Source organism: Octopus bimaculoides, chromosome 9 (assembly GCF_001194135.2).
Source record: "Octopus bimaculoides isolate UCB-OBI-ISO-001 chromosome 9, ASM119413v2, whole genome shotgun sequence".
NCBI classification, from domain to species: Eukaryota; Metazoa; Mollusca; class Cephalopoda; order Octopoda; family Octopodidae; genus Octopus; species Octopus bimaculoides.
The window spans coordinates 36,538,415-36,565,245 of record NC_068989.1 but is presented as its reverse complement, the minus strand read 5'-3'; the positions used below and the strand labels follow the sequence as shown (position 1 = coordinate 36,565,245).

Below are 26,831 nucleotides of genomic sequence, written 5' to 3'. Positions count from 1 at the left end.
ATAGCATCAGTGGTGCTTTTCCCAGGCACGAACCCAAACTGCATCTCATCTAAACTGACTCTCTCCCTAATTAGTTGGGTTATGACCCTCTCTGTGACTTTCATTACCTGATCTAACAACTTGATACCTCTGTAATTATTTGTATCTAAAGCATCCCCTTTACCTTTGTAGCAGCTGACTATGGTGCTGCTACACCAGTCATTGGGTATGACTGTGTATCACGTGGTTAACTATACGGGTGACTAGGCTATAGCCGACACTGCCAGATATTTTGAGCCTCTCTGCAGTGATTCCTGATGGGCTGGGGGTTTTCCCTGTGTTCATACTCTTAATTGCTTTATCTACCAAGGTACTGTCAATTCGGATAGCTGGTCCCTCTGTTGGTTCGACATTCAGCAGACTTTCTTTCTCCCATTCATTTTCTTTATTAGGCAACCTTTCATAGTGGCGTCTCCAAACCTCTCTCTTTGCAGCCTCATTTAGTGCAAGTGAACCATCATCCATGTGGACATATTTCTTTCCTATGACATCACGATTCTCTTGTACACACTGTCTTGCAACACGAAACACCTCAAGTCTTTGGTCCTCACGGTGCAGAACATTGGCAAATTTTTTCTTATCTGCTTCCCTTCTGGCTAGATAAACCTGTCTCCTAGCTTCCCTTCTGGCAGTCTGATACAATTCCCTGCTACCTCCATTCTTCCAGCCCTTCCAAGCCTGTTTATTTTCTCTAATCACCCTGTCAACAACATTGTTCCACCACAACTCTATTTTAGGTTGAGAGAGAACTTTGCACCATCCACAGATCTGGTCAGTGGCCCTCAACAAGTTGTCCCGTAGAAACCACCAGTTGTCTTCCACATCATGTGAAGCTATATCCCTTTCTATTTCATAAAAGGCTTTGAGTAATACGTCTCTAAATCTCTGTCCATTTGCAGGATCTTTAAGCTTCCAGACCCTTCTCCTCCATGCTTGTCGTCTTCTGGGCATCCATTTAGCCCTGATCCTGAAGTCGCTATATTGTGGGGTACATTCTTCACCTGGGAAGGTTTTGGCATTTATAAGCAGCCATCTTTCCCTTTTTCTGGCGAGGATGTAGTCAATTTGTCTAGTGTGTCTGCCAGAACGGTAGGTGACTAGGTGACTGGCCGGTTTCCTGAAGTTAGTATTGCAAACCATAAGATCATTTGCATCACAGAACTCCAGCAGCCTGGTTCCCTCCTCATTGCAGGAACCAAAACTGCAGCCTCAATGTACACCATGGAAGCCCCTGCATGTTGTCCAACATGTCCATTGATGTCACCAGCCACAAAGAGAAGGTCCCTGTCATTCGTCAATGAGGTAGTCTGCTATAGGGTATCATAAAATCAGTCTTTCTGTCCATCAGGTAGCCCCAGCTGAGGGGCACAGGCCAAGATAATGGTTGCTAACCCATGATGAAGCACTAATCTAATCGTAAGTATTCTGTTGCGTACTCTGACTACCTCGATTACCTTATCAACACATTTCTCCACAAGAAGTATACCCACGCCCCCGACCCTGTCAGTGTTCCCTGACCAGAAAATCTAGCAGAACCTCTTCTCCACCTTACTTCTTGGAGGCAGCACAAATTGACACATCTCCATTCAAGCATCTCAACAATCTCACCAGACCTACCTTTCAGCGTGCCGATGTTGAGAGTGCCAAACCTGAGGGTGTGGGAGGTTTGGGATCATGAGATCCTGGGATGGGGGACAGCAGCGTCCTCCAGAGAGAGAGAGAGGGTGCCAGATTTAGGGTGGTCAGAACATGAGGCAGAAAAATATTTTTTGGGGTTTTGGGTAGCATAATTTAATGAAACAGCAAATGTCGATAATAGTAAAATAGAATTGAAAAACCTTAGAGTTTTCAGTCAGTCAATCTATGACAAAATTAGAGAAATAAGTGACTGTGTGATAAACTTGAATAAATGAATATGTGGCAGTTAAGGATATGCGTGAATTAAGGTTATCTTAAGGCAACAACAAGGAAAATGAAACTAATGAAACTATATTTACATGTTTACATGGTAATGAAATAGACAGAATAATGAAAAGAACTAATAATGGGTTTATGATCTGCGCAGAAATAGAAGAGTAGATGAACAAGGTTCAAAAGACAAAACTTCTTATCTGATCATCTTCTGAAATTCATGTCCTTTCAGCAGATATATTAAAAAATCAAGTAGGGGAATCCGAGTGCATGTGCTAGTTTATGAAGGGTGAGGGTGGTGCTGGAGGAGGTCTTGGAGAAGCAAGTGGTAATCGAAAGAGAGACAGACAGAGTGAGGCAGAGAGAGAGAGAGAGAGAGAGAGAGAGAGAGAGAGAGAGAGAGACAGACAGACAGACAAATAGACAGACAGACAGACAGGTGAGGCAGAGAGAGAGAGGGGGTACCAGAGTTAGGGTGGTCAGAACACGAGGGAGAAAAATATTCTTTTGGGATTTGGGTAGCATAATTTAACGAAACTGCATATGTCGATAATAGTAAAACAGAATTGAAAAATCTTAGAATTTTCGGTCAGCCAATCTATGACAAAATTAGAGAAATAAGTGAGAGAGAGAGAGAGAGAGAGAGAGACAGGGTGAGGCAGAGAGAGGGCATACCAGAGTTAGGGTGGTCAGTCCAAAATCATGCAGTAGGAGTAAATGGTGAAGGGAGAGGAGAGAAAATAGTAATTCAGTCAAAGAGAAGTAGTGAGAGTAATAGCCATGACTCAGAAGGAATGAGAGAAATTAGTAGCAATGCAAGAGCAGAAGTGGCAAAGAGAACATCATGTATCTTCTACTATAATAATCTACTATAATAATACTCTTGTGTATTTCTCCAATACAACATATAAATGAGAAAGGAAGGGGTGATCCAACGATGGAAGTGGGGTGGTGAAAGGTCAACAGTGAGACAAAAATCAAACAGTGCTTCAACTCTGTGAGTGTGTAAAAGGGAGGAATGTGAATGCTTGTGTGTTTGTGCAGGATATATTTATATATTTGAGTGAGTGTATATCTATGTATTTGTGTATGTTTATTTAGAAAGATACATAGAAAATAGAATTACAGACACACATGCTTTTATACATACACATATATGCATAAACAGACACACTTAAAAATGGAAGGAAGTGGGCTGTGACAAAGTATAGAAAACCACATTCGCTACAGTCTGTGCTACTCATACAAATAAATGTATACATATGCACACACGCACGCGTGTCCCCCCCCCTCCAAACACACATACACACACAGTCAGGTAGTATATGTGTGTGTTTGTGTGTGTGTGTTTGTGTGTGTGTGTGTGTGTGTGTGTGTGTGTGTGTGTATACACAATAATAATAATTTGGACAAAAATGTATAATTTGATTAGTGTGTTTAAATGTTGAGTAGAGCACCGGCACAGTTTAGGCTACCTGTTGTCATCTGCAATTGTGGTACACTTCTGTTGGATCTACTTCAAGAACTCCACAGTAACTGTTAGGGTAATAGTATTAATAGGCCATGGATTTCATATTAGATCATTAGGTACAATATATATTCCAACCCAACAGTCTAAGTCTATCCAGGTACCTTGATAGAGATGTCTCACTAGTGAATATATTGTCATCTAAATTATGCAAAAATGAAAATAACACTGACATCTCATTTTAGCAGATATATTAACCAAAATTACATAAAAATATCTTGAAATACTAAAGAGCAAATTTATTTAATAAAATCGCCATTGGCTTCAACCACAGCCTCCAGACGACTTTGGAATCTCCTGCAACTCTTCTGGTCTCCTTGTTTAAGTGGGTGAATGCTACCATAATCCTTGCCTTCAGTTCATTTTGGTGTTACAAGGAGTTTCATTGGTCTCTCGCTCAACTGTGCCCCACACATAATAATCAAGGGGGTTGTAGTCTAGGGAAGTTAGGTGACCAGATATTAGGGGTGATGTGGTTGCAGAAATTATCTGACAGCCATGTCTGGGTTCTAATGCTTGTGTGGCATGGTGCAGAGTCCTGTTGCCAGACATAAGGTCTTTCAGCAGTGACCCTCTTGACCTAGGGCAGCACTACCTCCTCTGGCCACTTGATGTAGGCCTATGCTTTGTGTCTGAGGCCATGTGGGGAGATGAATGGAGACATAATATCGTTATCACTAATGATCACTCCAAACACCATGATGTTGACTGGATATTTGATTTTTCTCACTCTTGGTACATGTTTTGGGACACAGGAAGTCAACGGTTGATCTGTGTGTTCTGTCTGTTCATACTGGAGCTTCTGGCATGAATGCCAAGCAATACAGCATGTCATTTCCAAATTTCTGACAGAGTGAATTGTGTCACAGTGGTGTTTTTCTCACAGACAGTACCCAACCAATCCTACTATACTGTGTAGTTGACAAAATCAAAAACAAACAATGCACATGTGAAAAATTGAAAATATAAAATGGTGACAATTTACCCATCACACCCTGTATTTATGTATATATGTATGTGTATGTGTGTGTGTGTGTGTGTGTGTGTGTGTGTGTGTGTGTATATATATATATATATATATATATATATATATATATATATAATATGTGACAATTATTTGGTAGCCATGATAAAACTCCGAGTTTTGGATGTCGATGTGGAAACCTGCACCGGCATCTCTTCAGTTATCAGGCCATCAGAAAATGCTATGAAAATGACCGCATGCATGTGTATGTATGGACATGCACGCTTATGCGATTGTTATGAGCATTTTTACTCCTTTACCTTTTACTCCCTCTTCTTATTTAGTGGTCATTCTAATAGCTCTTTTGTCTTAATAACAGTCAATCACATAGTAATTTCTCTTTGTTTAACAGTCATTTTCATAGTATCTTTTGATGGCCAGATAACTGAAGAGATGCTGATGTGGGTTTCCGCCCCGACATCTGAAACTCGGAGTTTTATCATGGCTACCGAATGATTGTCACATATTATATTTATAGATAAATTCCTCTATTTACATAATAATGAGATCTCTTTCATTCTTTTGTTGTCTTACCATTACTATCAATATATATATAGTAGATGTGTCGTTTGAGATTGTGGTAATGCCATTAGCTCCCTGCAGTTTATTGCACCCCATTATCCTGCTTACTTGCAATCTTCCCACTCACCCCAACCCTCACATAAGGCGAAGTAAATGCAATGTAAGTCCCAATTCTGTGCCCAGTAACTAACTCCTACCTTAACAAACACCAGTCCAATCTGGTTATGTCAGTCAGTTTCCCAAACCTACCTCCTCTATCTCCCCCTCCACCTCTGGCTTGAACCTTTTGTGTGTTTAAATTTGGTTGCTGCTGATCTAGTACTTGTATTTTCTCTTTTACTGTGTAATGATGTTTTTGCTTACCTTGCAGACCCTATTGAGTGCATCTACTGGTTGCATCTATTGTGTGATGCAATGTATTACTGAATACTGAAACATATGTAACAGATGAAATAAAGGAGTACCAGGTCAATACCCATGTTCTTTATTATATATGTGTGTGTGTGTCTTTGTCCCTCATACCACTTGACAACTGGTGTTGGTTTCTTTACATCCCCATAACTTAGCAGTCTAGCAAAGAGCAGCCATTAGAATGAGTACCAGGCTTAAGAGGGAAATAAATAAGTATTGGGGTTGATTTGTGAAACTAAACCCTCCAATAACTGAAACAAGTAAAAGATACCAGAGATGCCTTCTGCAAGAAGAACATATAGTTAAGTGGGGTGGAGGGCTAACATACTTAATGTTGTGATCCCCACACCAAATTTTTTACCAAAGAAAATCATACACCTCAATGTTCCTAATTTAGGCACAAGCCAATTGTGACGGGAGGGGTTTAGCCGATACCATTGATTCTAGTACTGGACAAATATTTCATTGTTATTGATCCTGGATGAATGAAAGACGAAGTTGACCTTGATGAGATTTGAACTTAGAACATAAAGAACTAGCTGTCCTAACAATTCTGTCGGCTCACCACCATTCTGTTAATTCAACAAATGATCTAAGAATTTTGCCAAACTACCATTATGCTCTAGTGATTCTGTCAATCTAGCACCATCAAAATTACATAGGCACTTTTGGGGTTGGAGGCTAGTCAATTACATCAACCCCAGTGTTCAACTGGTACTTATTTTATTGACCCCGGAATAATTAAAAGGTAAGGCTGACCTTGGTGGCAACTGAACTCAGAGTAAAAAGTAGGAAGACATGCCATGAAGCATTTTGCCCACCATGCTAACATGTGTGTGTGTGTGTGTGTGTGTAGAGTTGTAGAGTGTTTGGGCTAAATTTGACAATTTTTTATGTCTCCTTTGTCTCAAGAACAGCTCAATATATTGATGAATAGTGAATGGCATTAGAGAGTATAAAGATTAAAGCTATAGCTGAGAAAAAGTTAGCTGACACAGAGGACTTGAAGCCATCATGTATCATGATAATTTGTGCTGGGTATCAAAATGTTGACATCATGGTTGCTGCTCAATACTCTGTGAATATTGTAAATGCTTTAAGACATGATATGGACAGAGCTATAACAAAGACTACAAATCCATGGCCAGCAGCAAGGGACACAATAGGCATTCTGATAATGTCCTCCTGCCAGAATTTATTCAACATCTACAAGACAAAGTAATAGAAGATCCAAGCAAAGGAATTCAGGCTAAGACAAGAGAGGTGAGTGTTGGAGTTGCTACCATGAAGCTGGTCCCAAATGAGTATTTTTGCTATCATTTGTACAAGAGGCACAAGGGATAAATTCTGACAGCCAAGGCCAAGGAGAACCACTTCATGAAGGTAAATAATCCTGAACAAGCTGAGTCATCCTGTTAAGTCAAGGATGATCTGTTTTTTCTCAGATGAAAAGAACTTCTACAAGGACCAGTTGCACAACATACAGGCCAATATGTGGCTTGCCTACAATCCATGTGATGTCTTACATATCATAAAAACTATGTTCCCCCAAACTGTGATGGTCTTTGGGTGTGTCTCTAACAAGAGTGATGTCATGCCACCCCACATCTTTGAACAGGGCCATAGGCTTAATTCAGGTAGCTATCTGAAACTCCTGGAGACTGTGGTCAAACCTTGGCTGAAGAGGTTGCTGCTAGAAAGCCATGTGTTGCAGCAAGATTTTGCTCCTTGCCATACCTCCGAAAGAGTTAGAAGTGGTTGTTAGAGACTTTCTATAACATCACCAAGTCCAATTTCTGGCCTCTGACCGTAATCCCATGGATTACTATATGTGGGGTACAGTTGCAACACTAATGCTGAGCTGGTGGCCAAAATCAAGGAGACAGAGTGAAGAATGCATTACCATGTTCCAGAGCCATTTTGAGGGTGTGGTGGAAACTGAAGGCAGCTCCTTTGAATGAACTATTATCTCCCAGCTTTAATCTAGTTGATAATTTTTATTTTTTAAGAAATACTTTTATTTTTGGATGGGATTTTGTATTTTCTTTTCCTTTTATGCAAAGTGTCAAATGTAGCCCAAGCACCCTGTAGAACAAAAATGACAAAATTCTGACTGTTCAACTGACTTGAAGTGTCATAGAGTATGAAAGATGTGTGGAGAATATTGCCTAGTATGTAAATGTTTGGTGGATAATTGAGAGGAGATAGTGACAAGACAATTTGATAGGAGCAGAAATAGTGAAGAGATTGTGTTGGGATGTGAGAAAGAGACCCAAGGTGTGTGGAGTAGCTGTGTGTTGATCAGGGATGCATGTCAGGGATGCAAACGGTTGTTGTAAATAGGCGAGGAACGAAATTCGTTTTGCATTTATTTTTTATCAGCAGTTTCAGAGAGAGAGAGAGAGAGAGAAGAAGAAGAAGAAGAAGAAGAAGAAGAAGAAGAAGAAGAAGAAGAAGAAGAAGAAGAAGAAGAAGAAGAAGAAGAAGATTTGTGAATATGTAAATATTGAACTGACAGAGGTCGATGACTTCCGAGACAGAGCTGTAACAAAGATGCGTGTGTCTGTGATGCAGAAAAAGTTGTTAGAAGTTCGGAGAGCAGTAGAGGAAGCAGATGTATTTAGAGAATGGGATTGGGAGACTTTAAAACAGAAACTGGAAAGTCTAGACAAGAGAAGTGACTGGCGATAAGAGGAGAATCCTACATATGTGCAAAGTGAAGTTTTGAGGGTATAGTGTAGTTTGGACAACAGAGATGAAGTACACAAAAGAAGTGAGAGACTTGTGCCTTGGAGAGAAACAGGGTGTGTGGCGCACTTGTTCAGAAGATATGTGGGGGGCCTAGTTTGGATCGGAACGAAGTGTGTGAAACACAGAAGAGGACAGTCGCACAGGTTTAGGGGTTATTTTTTTGGCGAAGATATTGAAGGTGCAGGGGATCTTGGCGCACCGTCGGTCAGGATAACCTCCAGTTGGGAGCTTTAACTGATGCTTTGTCATTGTCTCTTTTACGATTTGTAAATGTACATGAGTATACGTCAACGTGTGTATGTTTATATGGAGTGCAACCTCTTGTTATAATTTACATTTATTTCACTCTCTTCTTTTCTCTACCTGCAGCTCTTCCTCTTCGTTCACCAATTCTTTCTTCTTCCGTCTCATTAGTACAAAACTTAAGATTCCTATATTCTTTCTCTTAATCGTTCGTAAATAAATAGACCGTCTTCTCCCCCTCTGACCATTACAAAGTCACTTGATCTGTTAAAAATAGCAGTCAAATACCCTCAAATATTATCCTAAGCCTTCCTCTACGTACTTTCCATTCACTGCCATCATCTGCTTCTTTATTGCGCTTTCCAGTCATCGTCACCATCCCTTTTTTAAAGACACGCTCTCATAAAACACCACCATTCTCCCTGTTTTATCTTAGACTTTCTCTTTAATCACCACCACCTTCCTCCCTGTGTTTTAATTCTCCCTCCTGCCACCATCATTATTGACACCACCTTCCTCCGTGTGTAAAATTACTCTCTCTCGCACTCTTCTGCCGCCATCATCACCACCTACAGCATTAAGCTACCTTGCTCCGTGTATAACATTACTCTGTCTGTCTGTCTCTCTCTCTAGCTACCACCATCGCCACTGACACTACATTTCTCCCTGTATAAAATTACTCTTTCTTTCCCCCTTCAACCACCTCTATCGGTAACACCACCCTCCTTCTGGTAATAAATTTACTCTCCCTTCAGCCACAATTATTCACTTTTTCCTTTCTTTTTAAACAATTTTAAAAACACACATCTGTGAGACGGAGGGAGGAAGGGGAGGCCGGTTTGTTGCTAGCCGTCGTTCCATATATGGAAGTAAATAGTAACACAATTTTGGATTGGTTTAAACGAGATTGGGAATTCCTCAGGTCCCGGATGAAGAAGCCATCTTTAGTGGCAACAACGAGGAGGAGGACATCGTCGCTTTTTTACCTCTTCTTCGGCTTTCTCTGTTTCTTCTTTATTTTCTCTGGACATTAAGTGTCGACTGTTAAAACAAATAGCACAACAGTCTTCGTCTCTATTAGGTTTTTTTTTTAAAAAAAAGCTAATTCAGCTCCAGTCACAATGGTAAGTTGGCAATGTAGCATCTTTAATGGACTTTTTGGTTGAATTTCATTTTATTTATTCATTTGTTTCCGTGAAAAATTTTCTCCTCAATTAATATCATGATTTTTTCTTGTGACTCAATTCCAGCATCTGTTTCTGTTCTCTCCGCTCTCTAATAAGATACGTGTCTATTAATAATCCTACATATATATATACATGTCTATATGGGTGTGAGTGTGCATAATGTTCTGTAACATGTTGTATAAAAATGTATATGTAACATCTACGTGTGTATAGTGGGTTGCATATATATGTGTACATGTAATGGGTTGTATAATATATGTATGGATGGTTGATATGGGTTCTGTTGTATATAAAATATGTCGATTACAACTTTTCAGATGTTTTCATTGCTTCCTTATTCTTCGCGGTCGGTTCTAGCTACTTCGCGATTATACACACACACTGACATAAATATAGGTATGGGTCTGTGTGTCAGTATGTAAATATACTTTTATGTTTGTGTTGCGAGTTTCTCTCGTGGCCAAGGAAGGCTGCTTCTGTCATACTTTTTTTAAATATTATTCTCATAGTATCGCAATATTTATTTTTAATACAGATACACACCCTTCTGTACCAGTTCTAAAAGCCTTGTAAACTACTCTGATCTTTTCCTTCTGCTACGTTTCTTTCGTGATGTGAACCAAAGACAAGAATCTTAAATGTCCATCACAATAATATTATCATTGTTATTGGCACAGCTCCTCCATATCTATGTTATGTCTTGTTGACACATCGTAATTGACATGTCTTGCTTCTTTAATGGACAGTACTAGTCTGCCGTTGCTTTCTTGTAAAGTGTTCTACAGTCGCAGCGATAAATAAGGAATCTTTGTCCTGTCTTTATACCACTAGTAGAAGATATATGCAACCATAAGCTAGGTTTTATTTTATCATCTCCATATTTCTACAACTCATTGATCACTTTACTGTTAATCACTCGGAAATCAATAGTTATGTACCAGTCAAATATTGAGGCTCTCTAAAATCGATTAGGTCCACACACACAGACAGGAAGGTGTCTCTATACACAACTATCTTCACCCCTTGTGTCTTTAGAAACCATTGCTATTGCTACAACATGATGAATAGCGGAATCGATAGAGCATCGGGCAAACAAGTTATGCAGCATTTAGTCTTGTTTCTTTTTACTCCGAGTTTCGAATCCCACCGAGGTCAATTTTTATTTTCTTTGGGTTGGTAAAATAAAGTACAAATCAAATGAAGGAGTCGTGTAATCGTCTGTTTCCCTTCACTTAAATATGTTTAACTTGAAGAAATTTAATTTCTAGAACTAAATTCAGTTTCCTATGTAAGTCGAGTTTGAAATGTCATAGTGTAATTTTATCATACTTGTAATTAATTGGTTAGTTGAAGATATTTTGCGAGGTCAGTTCACTCAAATTTATTTCTTAAAAACCACTTTATTAATATAGGGAAAACTATATGTATGATGTACGTATATACGTCTGCATATTAAAACTTATTGACAAATTGAGTGTATATATTGCACACACACACTTTCTTAACGACTAGCCTGTCACAACGCCCCTTTCAATTTCTTATCACTTATTAAAGCCTCTTGTTATTTTAGTGGGTGTATCAACTAGTAGTGAAAAACAGCTACTACTGTTCGGTCTCTATCTCTGTATTTTTCTTGTTGATTAAGATAATGAAAAGTAGTTAAACTAATTTACATGAAACCACAACAAAATAGAACGGCGTCGCTGTTTGATATATTTACTTTGTTCTGCAGAAAGCGGAAAGAGCCAAGAATCTATTTTACCGGCTTTAAAGAGCTGGTTGTGATCACGTGTTTCCTCTTCTACACTCACACACCTTGCAGTCAAGGACAAATCTGTCGAAATTTTGATTTGGTGCAATATATATATTTATATATATGTATATATAATGACTAGCCAATGAGGCAACATCCAAGTAGCCGCTCAACTGGCTAGAAATAGTAGCCATATCTCTCTTATTACATCTTACCATCTTAAAAAAGGTAGATAATGAGTGTAGTGCTTGATACTCTTAAAAAGATGGGATGGTCGCGACTGGAATGCATTTGAACTTATTAACATAACATTTTTCTTTTTCCTCCCGTTTCATTTTTTCTTTTGCTCTAATATGTGTATTTTAATTTAGTTCCGTCGGCTTAATTATATAAATCTTCGATTTTTATTTCAATTCTTGCAAAGGAATAAGGCAACCAGCTGCTACGTGGTAATTAGGTATTTTAGAAATAGCAGCCATATATCTCTTCAAGTTTAAAAGAAAGAAACGAGACAGTGTCTAATGCCTCATATCTTTTATTTAAAGCATTTGGGATAAACGGTAGACAAAAAAAAAGTAAAATAAAATAAATAAAAGGATAGACATGAATCACAGTTGACCTGGGGCTAAACGACATAACTGTTACTACTTTTAAAGTGAAATCATTGATACTCAAATATTACATATCGATCATTTGCAGTTGATTATGTGTCTGAACTGTTCCAACTAGTTCAGCCTTTTTTTTTCTTAGTGTAACCATAGTCATTATGTTGAAAGTATTTCATCTCTTAACAACATAACTATATTTTTACTAATATTTATTAACAACAGAACTATATTTTTGTTACTTTTCATTGGAGTGTATGTGTGTAAATTCAGTTCACAAAAGTTGACATCATAAACTTCATTGCTCGGAATACCGTGGTTTCAAGTTGTGACAATCTGAGCCTAAGAAGATGCCTCTACATGGTCTCTTGACATGCTTGAAATAACAATCACATCACATCCTATCGTCTTTAATATGATGCGCGGAACAGTGTATTAGGACCTGAAATACTCGCAAACTAGATGATTATGATTGGAATGCCTTTCATTATAGTTCTGATTGATCAGGAGCGACTTGCATCTGGACTGAATAACTCTAAATACCGTGATAACGGCTGATTGCATTTTAAAATCAATGACAAACAACCTTATGAAAATTTGGATCTAGATTACTGGCTGTTTTTGTTTTCATTAGATTGACTGTATATGAATGAACCAAGGGAGGTAACTCGAATGGACCAATGGCATCAATTTTATGTAGTTTAAGCGTTAATGTACTGAATGATGTAAGCCAAAAGATTTAGTATTTGAAATTGCCTCTTATAGAAAGAAAATAAAAACCTATGGGTTACTTGTTAGCAAAAGGGGGTGATCATTTCAAAATCAAAACTGACTTGGGGGTATTGTATTCCCATCATACATCATTTGGTAATCAGATACAAATTGGTGTGCTGTCATTTGAAAACTATAAAACACTACTCTTGAATATGTCACAAGTTATAGTTTGGTGGACAGGATGTACTCACTGACATGAACACTTATTGCAGTAAAATCATAAAATCCCAAGTAACCTGGTATGCTTTTGGTTTGTATGTCTTAATTATGGCTTGCTTATACGTGGAAGAGCAGTTACCCACGACTTTTGCTGGGTCTGAGTAACTTCAGAAGAAAGCACTTGTTAGAAACTCGGTTTGAATACATGCAACGAAAGATAACTATGCTAAAGACATACATGGGTCAGTCATGCTATGTTCACACTGTACTTTTACAAGGAGACGCAAACATGCACATATATAAGGCTTTGGTTGGTCCAGTGTGATAGAAGACACTTGCCCAAAGTATCAGTGTGACAACCCAAAACTGTGGTTGGGAAGTAAACTTTAACTACACAAACAAGTCTACTACATCAAAATGGATAGAATCTACCTAATGTTTCTACAATTTGCCTCGATTCATTTTCACTTAGAAGCTTTGGCTCAACTGAAATCTTTGGTAAAAGGAACTTATTCAAAGTTCTGAAACAGTGGGTGAATTTCTTTGCTATATGATCATGCAAGAGCTTATACATTTCTGGCTCTCTCTCTACTGAATGCTATGGAGAGTTCAGAGATGTCTTACAGCTTGCTTTGCAACCACATTGTTTGATTGTGGGTTCAGTCCCATTGTGTGGTACCTTGGACAAGTTTCTTCTACTGCAGCCCTGAGCCAACTAAAACTGTAGATTTGGTAGATGGAAATTGAAAGAAGCTTGTTTGTGTGTGTGTGCATCTCCCACTTGACAACTGGTGTTGGTTAGTTTATATCTCTGTAACTTACTGGTTCGGCAGAAAGAGACTAATAAAATATGCTCCAGGCCTAAAAAGTAAGTACTGGCATTGATTTGACTAAACCATTTGAGGCAGTGCATCAGTATGGCCCCAGTCTAATGAATGAAAGAAGTTAAAGAAAAATGATATAACTTGAAATTGACCAAAGCTATGTGTGCTGTTATATGTAATACATTCAAATTGTGCCCATTGCTGCCATCCACAAGTGAGTGTGAATTGGTAGTATGTACCATGCTTTCACTAATTGCCTTAGGTGCCATATAAGGTTTGCCATTCTGGACCCAGGAGAACATTGAGGATATTGTAGATGGAAGTAGGGTGGGGTAGAGTTACACCAGAACTTGGCTATGCTCCTTTTCAGCTGTGTAGACTGAATAATGGAAAGAAAGCTCTTAACATGCCACCTGGTCCAAGAATTGAACCTACAATCTCATGATAGTAATCACTTGGCCATGTACCTTAAAATACAATATTTTATTTCTCTCATAGGAAGTTATAATTGTTTTGCCTGCTTATTCTGATGGCTTCAAAGGTTAATTTGAATAGTCTTTGAAGCTTTCTCATTCTTTTGTCAATTTTGGCTTGTTCTCCTCCTCCACTTTTTTACTGTATAACTTGCAGTGTCTAGTCATTGTTCTTAATATATATTCCAATGTCAAGGACATCTTCATTCATAAGGAAGGCTTTGTAATTTTTTCTCATTGCCAAGAAAACTCATTAGAAATAGTTGATAGTTTCCTAGACCTAGGTGACCTAATTTAGGTGGAGGTGGGTGTTGTAAAAACATAGTAGCTGGAGTAACAATGGGAGTGTAAAAAAATTCAGAGAGCTATTTATGTTTACAATAAAGAGCTTCTACTTCTGAAAGGTGTACTAAATGTATGATGCTCATGTCATTTTAAAGTCCCATTTTTGAATGAATTTTAAGTCAGATTTTCTATGGCCAAATGACCTTCCTGTTGCTAAGCCTTACTTTATTTCCAAATAAGATATTTGCCCATGGTCAGACATGTTTTCAAAGAATATTGGAAATGATTGCCAGTCATTTACAAGTCACTGTCAAGATGAGACCTATGCTTCACACACACAACAGACTTCTTTCAGTCTTTGACTACTAAATCCACTCACAAGGTTTAGTTGGCCTCTAGAGTAGAAGACACTTGCCCAAGGTAACAACAGTGGGACTGAGTTCAAAAGCATGTAGTTGAGAAGTAAACTTCTTAACCACACACCTCCACTTGTGTCTATGCACAAAGTGCAATATTGTCTGCTCTCAAGGCATTGATGTTGAATGTGGAAAGTATATGAAGGCTGGAAATAAATTAAGTGTGCTCCAGTGGATGTGTGATGTCAACCTGCATGACCAATGGAACACATGACCTGAGGGAAAAATAATTGGGAACTAGGGGCATTACACTGTCCAGTAGAGAATATAGTGTATGTATGGGCATGTTGAATATGAAAAATGATGGCTTGAGAGAAAAAGTATCAATATAAATGGGAGGAGCTTGAAGACGCAGGGGAGAAGTGGTGATCTCAGGATGCTGGATCTTTTACGATGGATTACATGAAAGAGGGAAATGGTATGTTGAAACAAACCTTTCCAACCCATACTAGCTCAGAAAAGTAGATGTATAAAATCATTAAAAAAAAAATGTTGAAATGACATCTAGTCCTAAGAGTGCTCAGTTACTGAAGGATAATTTAAATAGTAATGTAATTATTTGGGAAGTTAGTAAAAATAGGTTAGAAAGATGTTCAATAATGTAATGCTTGACATGAAGAGGAAATGTCAAAGGATTTTAGACTGAGACAATATTTTGTTGAAGGCTTATTTTTACCTGTGTATTAGTGTGATAAATTGTTGATTGCTCAACTCTTCATAAGGATCCATTAGGCTTCATATCAAGAAATTGGAATTGTGATATGTCTTACCTAAAAATATTGGTGGAAAAGTAAAAATATCCATACTGGAAATTGAACTTGTGTTGAACATTTAGTTTTTATGCTATACTATAGTATGTAGTTAAAAACGTATATTGACTTAAGATAGCGTCAATGTTTTAGTTTTCAGTCTGAATTATTATAGGTCGGTATTTAATGAGAATGCGTGTGTGTGTTCCAGAGAGATTTAGTTTTAAAGAATAATGTAGAACTGCATTGAAGTAAAATTCTTGATAAGAAGACAATGAGTATATAATATGTGGATTACCAGTTGCTATGTAAAATAACATCCTCATAGCCCAGTTGTCATTAACTACTTGTCTTCCTATCCTCACTCAATTTATCTCATCATTTACACAATCTTACTCCCTCCTTCCACTGGTCATGTGTTTCTACTTTACAATGAACTTCCTGTCTTTCTAAACCCACACAAACCAGCCTCATCATATAGGAATGCAGGGATAAAATGAAATACTGTACATTAGAAAATGAACTGTCCTTTATTATAATAATAATATGATCTTGCAGAATAGTTAGCATGCTTGACACAATGCTTCATGACATTTCTGGCTTTATGTTCTGAGTTCAAATCTACCAAGGTTGACTTTGTCTTTCATCCTTTTGTAATCAATAAAGTACAGTTGAGCACTGGGATCAGTGTAATTGATTAGCCCCTCCTCCAAAATTTCAGGCTTTGTACCTATAGTAAAAGGATCAGTATTATTAAAATGGCAAGTTGGCAGAATCATTAGCACACTGGACCAAATGCTTATTGGCATTTGGTTTGTATTTACATTTGGAGTTCAAATTCTGCTGAAGTTGATTTTTGCTTTTCATTGTTTTGAGGTCAGTGAAATAAGTACCAGTTAAGTACTGAGGTGGGTGTAATTAACTAGCCCCTTCTCCCAAATTTCAGCCCTTGCGCCTATTGTAGAAAGGATTATTATAAGGTGGTGGCAAGCTGGTAGAATCATTAGCTTGGACAAAATGCAGTGTTACTTTAGCATGTGGTCTTCCACAGTATCTGTAGTCTATACTGTAAAATGACCTGATCTGGGTTAGGTTAGGGTTTGGAGTTTTAGACTTCATACTAAAGTGTAAATGGTTAGGTATACTGCACACACGTGACACCCAAAATGCTTAGTGGCATTTCTTCTCTTTCAGTTATGAGGTCATCTTTGCCTTTCATCCTTTTAGGGTTGATATAATTGACTTACTTCTTCCTAAAATTGCTGTCCTTGTGTCAAAAATTAAAATTATTATTAGTTGGAAGAACAAAATAACAGGTGGGTTGAGCAGGTGATGTTTTTACTAATTTGTTATTTAAAAAATGTATCAACATAATTGTTTTCATGACTCATTTAAAACTGAAAAAGAAAATATTTTCTTTTAGTTTTATAAAACATCTTAAAATTTTTGTTCCTTTTGTCTGTTTTTTCCTTTTTCTTTGAATTGTGACTAAGTTGATCCTGCCTTTGAAAGGCAATATCTCTTCAGCTATTGAAAGACATTAAAAGAAAATAATTTTATACTCAATTACAATGTAGATATGAGCAAGAGTGTTAAGATAAGGGTTTAAAATTCAACCAGAAAGATCTCTAAATTTGTAATTTTAGCTTGGATCACTGACATGGACACTGGACTTTTGTTTGTTCTGGTGCAAACTCCCCTGTAATACGACTGATATGTGCAGATATGCAAAAAGCATTGAATATTTTGTTGAAAAGTATTTCTGATATATCTCAGAACATCTTGAGTTATAGGGTGCTTGCTTTTTAATTCTGACTGAAAATACATGGCCTGGTGATTAGTGTGTTCAGCTCATGATCATAAGATTGTGGCTATGATTTCCGAACTTGGTGGCATGTGTTTAAGTAAACCTAACTTCACTTTGCTCTGGTTTGCTAAGCTGAAAATACCAAATGAATGCTAGTGTAGCCCTCTCTCCTTCTAGCTGGCACATCCCTAGTGTTCCACTGGGTCAAAGATGAATGGGTTGAAAAAAACTCCCATCACAACTATATTGGAATATTTAAGCAATTAGCAAAAGCATAGTTACAAGCTACTAGGTCATTTGTTTGTTAGTGATGCACAAGCTTTTAAGCACTGCCAATAAAGACTAACTAATGAGTTTTAAAAATACATTGCTGATTCTATTTGCCACTAGACACTCTGCTTATGCAACATACAGTTGCTACAAGGAAAACATGTCTAGCTTTATTATGTGATGGGTAAGCAAGATAATAAAATGTTTTTAAATGTTCAGTTAGTACTCACTGACCTTGATATGTGAAAGATAGCAAGGTACAAATGCAGAAATACAAGCTATAGAAACTTGTATCAATGAATATCTATTCTTGTTCTCTTTATCACAGAGCCAATTTCCTGTCTCTTGAGACAACCAGAGTACCACTGTGGTTTCTTGACCTGCTACAAATAACACCCAAATCTTCACAGCTTGTCTTTGTGTGTGTGTATAGAGTACATTAACTAGTTCTAAACACTCCCAAAAATGTCAGGATGGCCATGGATAGAATACCTTGGATGAGAGGTCTATTTAATCTCAAAACTTCTCATAATTTTTGGCATTTTCTTTAGTATATGGTACTTTAAAAGGAAGACTGAGCTTGAAGCTGGAAGATTATTGTAAGTTGAAATAACATAGTAGGGTGAGGTTTAGGGAGGGAGAGAAAAAACACTTAGGAGGAGATGATGGTGTCCTTTAATATTTTGTAATTAGTGAATAATAGCATCATTAATTATAGGTTCCCAATGGTTCCATCATTGGTTTGTTTATGATTGAAGAGTTGACAAAGGAATGTCACAGGATTTGTAAGGGACATCATTGACAAAAAGTAGCTTTATGCATTTCTCAGCAAACATCATTTGTTCACACATATCAGTGAAAACTAAAAGCACACATACATAATTACAAGTGCACATACATAATTACAAGTGCACATGCATCCACATACACTTTGGGCTTCAGCATAGCTTCTCTGTACCAGATTCCATTTTCAAAGCTATAGTAAAAGTCATAGGTACTATGCAGTGAAATCAAATGCATTTGTAAAGCAAACTTCTTAAGCAAGTACCTTGCTTGTTCCTTTGGCTGGCAGAATTGGTAAAGCAATGGACTAAAATGTATTGCAGTATTTACTTTCATCCTTTTACAAATACAGCCTGTTAAATTGCTGTCATCCTTCCAGGCTTTGATTAATGTAACTGTCTATTCCCTCTTCCAGAATGTGTCCCCTTGTGTCTGATTTAAAAATCATTAATATGGCATTCTGGTTCATTGTTGTTCTAAGACTAATGAATGCTGACTGGAGTTTGGAGACTAAGATCAATAATTTTAATAATGTATAAATTTGAAGCCATTTTATTGTCGCCATACTCTCAACAATATTCATGTAGCTAGTGTAATGTTAAAATTTGAAGCATATTTAATGGAAAAAATGCTTTATCTATCTTCCTCACATTAAAATTCTAATGTAGAATAAGAAAGGTCTTTAAAAAATATCTGTAGAAAAGTAAAGATTGACAAAAGTAGTCAGTTACATCTTGCGTCTGTCTCTTGAAGTGGATTTCAGTAGAGATATGACATTTAGGAATGATGCTGCCAATAGCTAAAATGCTGCAAGATCTTCCAATGATAACCATATATTTAAACTTTTGAGAGAATTTCTGCTACTACAGTTTTTTAAATGATTAAATTTGCATATTATAAGAAATCAATTTTTTGGTGCTTTTATTTAAAGCAGAATAAAAATTAAGTTGAAAACAAAAGCTCTGGTATCAATTTTAAGTGTATAATGAAAATAGATTAAAAATATTAATACAGTTTAACATTTTGTTTAAATTTCATTTTTATATTTTGTAGATTTTTGTATAAATCTGCAAGTTTTGTAAACTATTTAGTTGCTTTCATGTCTGGATGCAAATATTTTCTCTTTCCTTTTACAAAGCCTTCAGTTATTTCTTGTATAAATATTGTGATAAATGTGTCTTGGTAGGTTTTACTCATTAAGTGAAGCTTGCTGTCATTTATTGGAGTTTCTTTTACTATCTTCTGCATAAATGAGCTGTTTACTGTTTATTAAGCAAAAGAGGAAACTGTCTACTGGTCACTCATCTACTAAAAATAGCAACCAGATCTTTCAACTTGCATCTTCTTAAAAAGGAATCCACTGTATAATGTAGTTCGAGATGAACTGTCAATATGAAATAGTTGTGACTGGAATACATTTGACCATATAATATGGGGTTAAACAGGTTTGCTATCATCTGCAACCACTTTCATCCCTAAGAAGATAACATCATCTCTTTGAATATACTTGCAAATAAGATATTATTTTCATAGTACCAAAATGCATACACTGCAGATTCAATTAAAGATAACCTATATCATATGCAGGATATACTGTCACATTATTTTATTAGTATCATGTATTGTGTTATTGGAGCTCTTTCTTACATTGACTTTATAAGACTTTAGTGTGTTCCAAAGTTTGTATTTTTCTGCTGCCACATTCTTCCTCTTTGACACCAATGATCTACATGCTGTCACTTCAATATCCTTGTTCAGGCAGATTATACTACCATCATACCTTCCTAACCTTCTACACTCGAGTACCACCCATATGCAACCTAGATATCTCACACCTAACCTGCAATTGACTTCATGAAGCAACCCCAGAGACATTCTCTAATTGGGTCATGCCAATCATGTTTCTTTCAACAACTATCATTGCACATAGCAAGGAAACATTATCTTATTTCTTTCCAGAGCCAGAAAATATTTCAGCAAATGTTTTACATACAACTACTAACCCATTACAAACTGTAGGGAACTCCAAAATACTTCTCCTACATCTGGGATGCTGCTGCATCACATCCAAGGAAAGGCTTTCTCAATGACTGGCTAAGTTGCTTTCCAACAAGCTCTAATGTACAGACATGCTGCTTCCTCTCTTGTGACTACAGTGGCCTCTGCTCCTAACAGCTTGCTTGTCTCATGTCTCACACCTAACTTGTTTATCTTTCTCTTGTCACCCATATTGTATCCCTCTTCCTCAACCCTTCACCTCTCATCCCCACACACTCTTAATTCTTCTGTACCAGAACATTGACTCTGGAATTGTCACTCTGTATACATTTTTCTTTTCCTGTAGGCATCAGCTTGCAGCTGTTTAAGAAAAATGTTGCAAGTCAATTACACTCATCTTAGAGGGACTGCAAAAGCTACAGACAATCCAGATTAAATCCAGTAAAAAGATTTTTTAAAATTCTGGATACTTTTCATAATGACCTTATATCTGTAGATAGCCAAGATTGTAGCACTCACAGTTTCCTACCCAGATTCTATTTCAACCTTAAGTTACTCACTATGTGAGGCACTACTTATAACTGCTGCATAACATAGCATTGTTTACACAACTGGAACTATGCATATTCTGTGCACATGTACAGTCTAGACATCTTTAAAAAATGGCCACTTAGCAAACTTTTCTGCTCTCCTTCTTGGATACATGTCCACTGCTGAGTTTCCTTTTTTACTTTTATTGCTGTAACAATGGTCACTGAGATGTACATACATTCTTGTGTAGAACCAAGAGTCCTATTCAATTTCACTGAAAAGACTACACAAGGTTGAGTTTCAGGTGTGGATAAATTGAATAGTGTATCATTAATATATTTGTTAAAGTGAAACAATGAATAAGGCATTCAGCTGTTAAAAGTATTCTAGGAATATATAGTAATGGAATGAAAATAATCTCTATTAGCCATCAAAAGGACTCTGTATCAGGCATTGCTATTTTATGACAGTAGCTGAGGGATAATTGATCAGTAATGAGTATATAAAAAGGAAATAATATATATAATACATAGGTGCAGATATGTCTGTGTGGTAAGCAGTTTGCTTCCGAACCACATGGTTCCGGGTTCAGTCCTACTGTGTAGCACCTTGGGCAAGTGTCTTCTACTGTAGCCTTGGGCTGACCAAAGCCTTTTGAATGGATTTAGATGGAAACTGAAAGAAGCCTGTCATGTGTGTCTGTGTGTCTGTGTTTGTCCTCCACTACTACTTGACAACTGCTGTTTTGTCTACATCCTTGTAACTTAGCAGTCTGGCAAAAGATACTGATAGAATAAGTATCCAGCTTAAAAAGATTAGTACTGGGATTGGTTTGTTCAATTAAAATTCTTCAAAGTAGTGCCCCAGCATGGCTGCAGTCTAATGACTGAAACAACATTTATGCCTACTTACCTACTTATCTATCTACCAATCTACGTATCCCGTGACAATATACAAGAAATTTGAGAGGTTGAATTGCCTGTTAATTAAGAGAGCTAAAAATGAGATCTGATTCCCAGCTGTAGCCACATTCAAGTTTCCACCTCTTAAATTATAAACATTTCAATTAGTGTTGCTTTAATTTTGGACTGATTAGAACATAACTTCCAGTTTCTTTTTATTTTAGATGTGTAGGTAAATTAATGAATTAATTTCTACAACATTGATGTTGATTAGTAAATATATAAACTAGCTTTTGTTATATGTATTATTTGATTGACTTCAATTTGTTTGTTTCATTAACTTTATTGTTTCAATGGGTAGTTAAAATGGATTACTATTGAAATGTAATTTCTAGTGATGCCTCGTAATAATTGTCTTGAAATCTTTTTTAAGTAGCACAGAATAGGAATTGACCTACTTCTTATTTCATTAAAGAGGTTTTGTTGATTTCTGAGTGAATTCTGAAGATATTGCTATTTCTAATCTATCAGATTTTAGTTCTCTCTTCACTCAATGTTTGTAACCACTAAAAACAACTTCCAGCAAAGGAGACAAACTGGATTGAATATATATTTCAAGTTGGTGTAAGACATGTCAGAAGTCAAGCTGTGTTGTTTTAATCCTTAATGACATGAAAAGGAAATGATGTTCATTAATTTTAATCATAATTTTAGATATTATACATTTATACAAGAAACAATTTAGATGTTTCTGGTATCTAATGTTATACATTTTTATATCTCCTACTTTATCAATCACTGAAGCAATTTTATAATGCAGTCAAACTTCTCTTGTAAAACTTGTAACCCTTTTGATTCCAACCCACCTAAAACTACCCCTGGTTCTATGATACAAACTTTTAAGTGATCTAAATTATAAAACCTAATAAAATTTCATGTCAATTTATGTTTGAAGTATCAGCGTAATAAGGTCTGCTATTTTACAAAATTCCTCATTATTTTCAAAATTAAATAAAAGCAGTGTATTTCAACAGAAATTTGGTAACAAAAGGGTTAAAACATTTTCTGTATTATCTACTGATATAGTTGCATTTTCTTATGTATTGGAGATTTTAATTCTGGATTTGCAAGAAGAGTACATATTAATCAACTGATGTTGAAATCAGAAAATATAAATTACAGTATCTAGTTGTTACATTACTAAAGATTTTACATTGGACAAATTTTGTTTTTGGATGAAATAATTTATAAACTGTCACAGCATAAGAGTGACATTTTTATTGGAGATAACTGTTATATCAGCTGACCAGCTTTATAATCGGAAATTTCTATACTTTAAGTACATTCCAACTTCAACTGATTATATAAAGAAGGAAAGCCTATCCTTTATTTGACACAAACAATCCCCAAAACATATCTAGCTTGTTAAATGCAAGTCTATGTCTGAAGTTCGCAACATACATATTCTATTTCTCTATGTTTATTAATTGTTTCAGACATTTCACTAGCGATGTTTTAATTATTCTACTAATATGCTTGAATAATGATAGTGTTTTTATCTTTTGCTTGTAGTTTTGTAGTTGTGAGTAAACTTGATAAGTGTGTACATGTCAAGCTGGCTTTTTCAGTCATTAAAACTAGAGAAGAAAAATTCATCAGAAAACTTCCTAATTTTTTTTCTCGAAGGAGTGAAAACTATGAAATTAAAACTTGCCATCATCCCTGTAGCTAATGGCATTATAACATTCTCTGCTACTTTATGTGTGAGTCTTACTGTTGAACTGTTTCTTTTGTCTAAAACAACTTTACTGTCTAGATTTTGATATATTACAACCATATCTCATTTCACATGGTTCTGCATGAAAAATTCCAGATGATGATATTTAGAACCAGCTGTCAGATATTTCAATAAGGCAGCTTCATAATCTATTTTCAAATCTAATTTCCAACTGCTTTCTCAATTATTGATTTGATCTTAAATCTTTTATTATACAACTTAGATTAGTTCTTAGAATTCACATAGCAATCAGAAATATATTTAAGGCGATGCTGTAGTGTTTGTTATTATTGTATTTTAAGGCATGGTTGATGCTGCATCATGGAAGATGCACTCTGATTTTGGAAATGTAATTGTAGGGAAAAAAAAAATTTTATAGTCACCAAAGCCCCATCACAGGATTGGACAATTCTTGCTGGGCACAGGCTATAAGTGCCTATCAGATAAAACTGGGAGGCAAACTAGCTGAGTATTCATGCCAATTGTTTAGCAAAATCACCAAGCAATGGTCCTCTATGTTTTTTTTTTATACAAAAAGTTTCCATGCTGAAAAACATGGTAGATTAAAATGTTTTTCTATGTTATGTGCATAAAAACCTTAAGGTCTAGATTATACACGAAAGAGTCAAGTTTAATCCCAACTTTGAAGTGAAGGATATTTGTGTGGTGCTACCATCTGGCAAACCAAAATAAAAGCTATCGTGTTATTTCAAGCTGAAATAGACATTTGAGGTAGATGTGCCAATTTATGAAAACTGGTGGTATTGATAGCAACTAATAGTATAGAGAACTCTATACTATTGTTCACCATCATCAGATCAAAGTTTTTACTGAATAAACAAGCTATAAGAAGGGGAAGCAGCTATATTCTTATAGATATTTTGATATCTAACTTCGCTTTTTTAAAAATTTCTTTTAGTACTTTTTATACATTTCTTTAACTTCAGACTTAAAATCAATGCAGAATATTTTTGTAATCTGAATCTTGCCAATAGGAATATTTCTATACCTTAGTTGGAATTCCTATATGGAATTCCAATAATATTTCTCATATGTTGATAGCTAGGTGCAAAAGAAATATAAAATCACTACTGTTGGTGTTCACAAAAGTGAACCATCAATTATCACTGTGAACAGTTATATTATAATTAAGTAGTGTGCAAGGTTAGACTTACTGCTTTTATGATAAATGGTAATTTTTGTACCAAGTGTACCTGCAGTCTTTGAATTACTAACTATGTTGAACTATATGTAAGTTCTTAAAGTGAAACAAAATATTTTTGGTGTGTGTGGTGTGGTTGGCTTGCTGCCTAGCAACTAGCTCTATTGATATATTGTCTCCAAATATATCGCTTTGCCTGCATAATAGTAATTGAAATAAACATGACTTGATACAGGAAGCTGTTGTCTGATCACATAACACTTGTTTTATACACGAAAGTATAAATAGTTAGTTTGGCAGTTATTACTGTTTATTAAACCATGTAAAACATTCAAGAATGTTAATTTCTATTATGATTTCTTTATATCAAGTAACACTCAGCATATGTCTGGAAGTGTTACTTAATGATAAAAATCATATCAGTTACTCTTTTTTTTTTTCTCTCATATTATTGGGTTTACAAACTGAATAATGGATGGTTTTTCTGAAGAAAATTAAACGTGCTCAATGAGCTGAAATCTGATCAACAATGAACGCATTATGCATGCGTTTAAGTGACTAGGAGTTCATTTGCTTAACAAGATGAAATTTGGTCAACAAACTATGAACAGACAACAAATGCATACAAATGCTGAGAAAGCATATATGAACAGTACACTAAATGAACAGATTACATAGTGAATAGTTTTTTGAAAAAAAAAATTGTATTTAGGCAATGAGCTGAAATTTGAGGTGGTGGGGAAACTAGTAGACTATGCACACTTGTGTGGCTGAAAGAGTGTGTATAACAGTTTGTTAAAGTCCATGTATGCATTTCACGTCACTTTGGAATTTTCATATTTTATATAGAAAATAACACTTCTCATGTTTTGCTATAAACAATCATGGATTGGCAGAACTGAGACAGGGAAATGCACACATACACATCTTTACATATTTGTTATGATAGATGGACAAATAAAACTATTTCATGTCCTTAAGTAGAGTTCAGGTGTGACTTGGAATGGATTACTCTTATATATATATATATTTCAACTGCACATGCAATGAAGGATTTAGTTAACAAACAGAGCTCTGGAACAGATTATGTGCATATATAGAGACCCCACTGTATAAATCATCTTAATTTCAGCATTACATCAATTGTATTCCTGTGACATAAGTCTGGTCCACTTAGTTTTATCTTCTATCACAGACCCCTCCCAGTTTTCCACCCCTGATGTATCATCTCTACACACCCACTATAACACTTTTATACATCAGCCATTTTTGAAAACTCATTGGTGCTTGGCATTTCTTTGCCAAGCCATTGAAAACTTCTCAAATATTTTTCATATTTTCATTTCTTAATCATCCATTTTAAATTCTCAATCTAAAGGTTGCATTCTTCTCTTAAATTACTCTACATTGCAGAGAAAGTATTTTTTCTATTTGTTCACAAATGTTTCATATTAGCATTAATGCCTAGTAAAAAAAATATTGGCTCCAACAATTTATGCAAATATCTAAATTTACCTAATTCATGCCACAAATTGAATATTGATATGCAAGATGTTAAATATTTGATACTGTTTCAGTACTAGGAAATTGTGGCTTGGATGTTGTTTAGATTTGAAGTTATTTCTGTGTTATTCACAGCTTTGACAACTATTAACCCTTTAGCATTCAGATTTCTTTGTCAAATGTATTGCTTATTTATTCACTAGACACATAAGAGGTGCAGCAACATCAAAGGCAGGTTAACTAGCAAGTTAGTTTTTGTTTGTGGCAGATGTTCAGGTGCAATAAAAACTGTAAACAAACAGGAAACAACTTCTATCTCATTCCAGGGTGAAAAACTAGAGGTAGTCGATAGCTTCCGCTATCTGGGCGACCAAGTTAGTAGTGGGGGTGGGTGCGCTGAAAGTGTAGCTGCTAGAATAAGAATAGCCTGGGCAAAGTTTAGAG

The 26,831-nt window shown here is 36.0% G+C and overlaps 1 protein-coding gene across 1 annotated transcript in view; it reads left to right on the top strand.

The window, feature by feature from the left end:
• The first annotated feature begins 9,349 nt into the window (after positions 1–9,349).
• The window catches only part of LOC106871873 (F-actin-capping protein subunit beta), a 78,681-nt gene continuing 61,199 nt past the window's right edge, over positions 9,350–26,831 (top strand). The window contains exon 1 of the mRNA XM_014918613.2: positions 9,350–9,553. Coding sequence (XP_014774099.1) covers positions 9,551–9,553 — 3 coding nt within the window. The 5' untranslated portion in view covers positions 9,350–9,550. The remainder of the gene's footprint in view (positions 9,554–26,831) is intronic.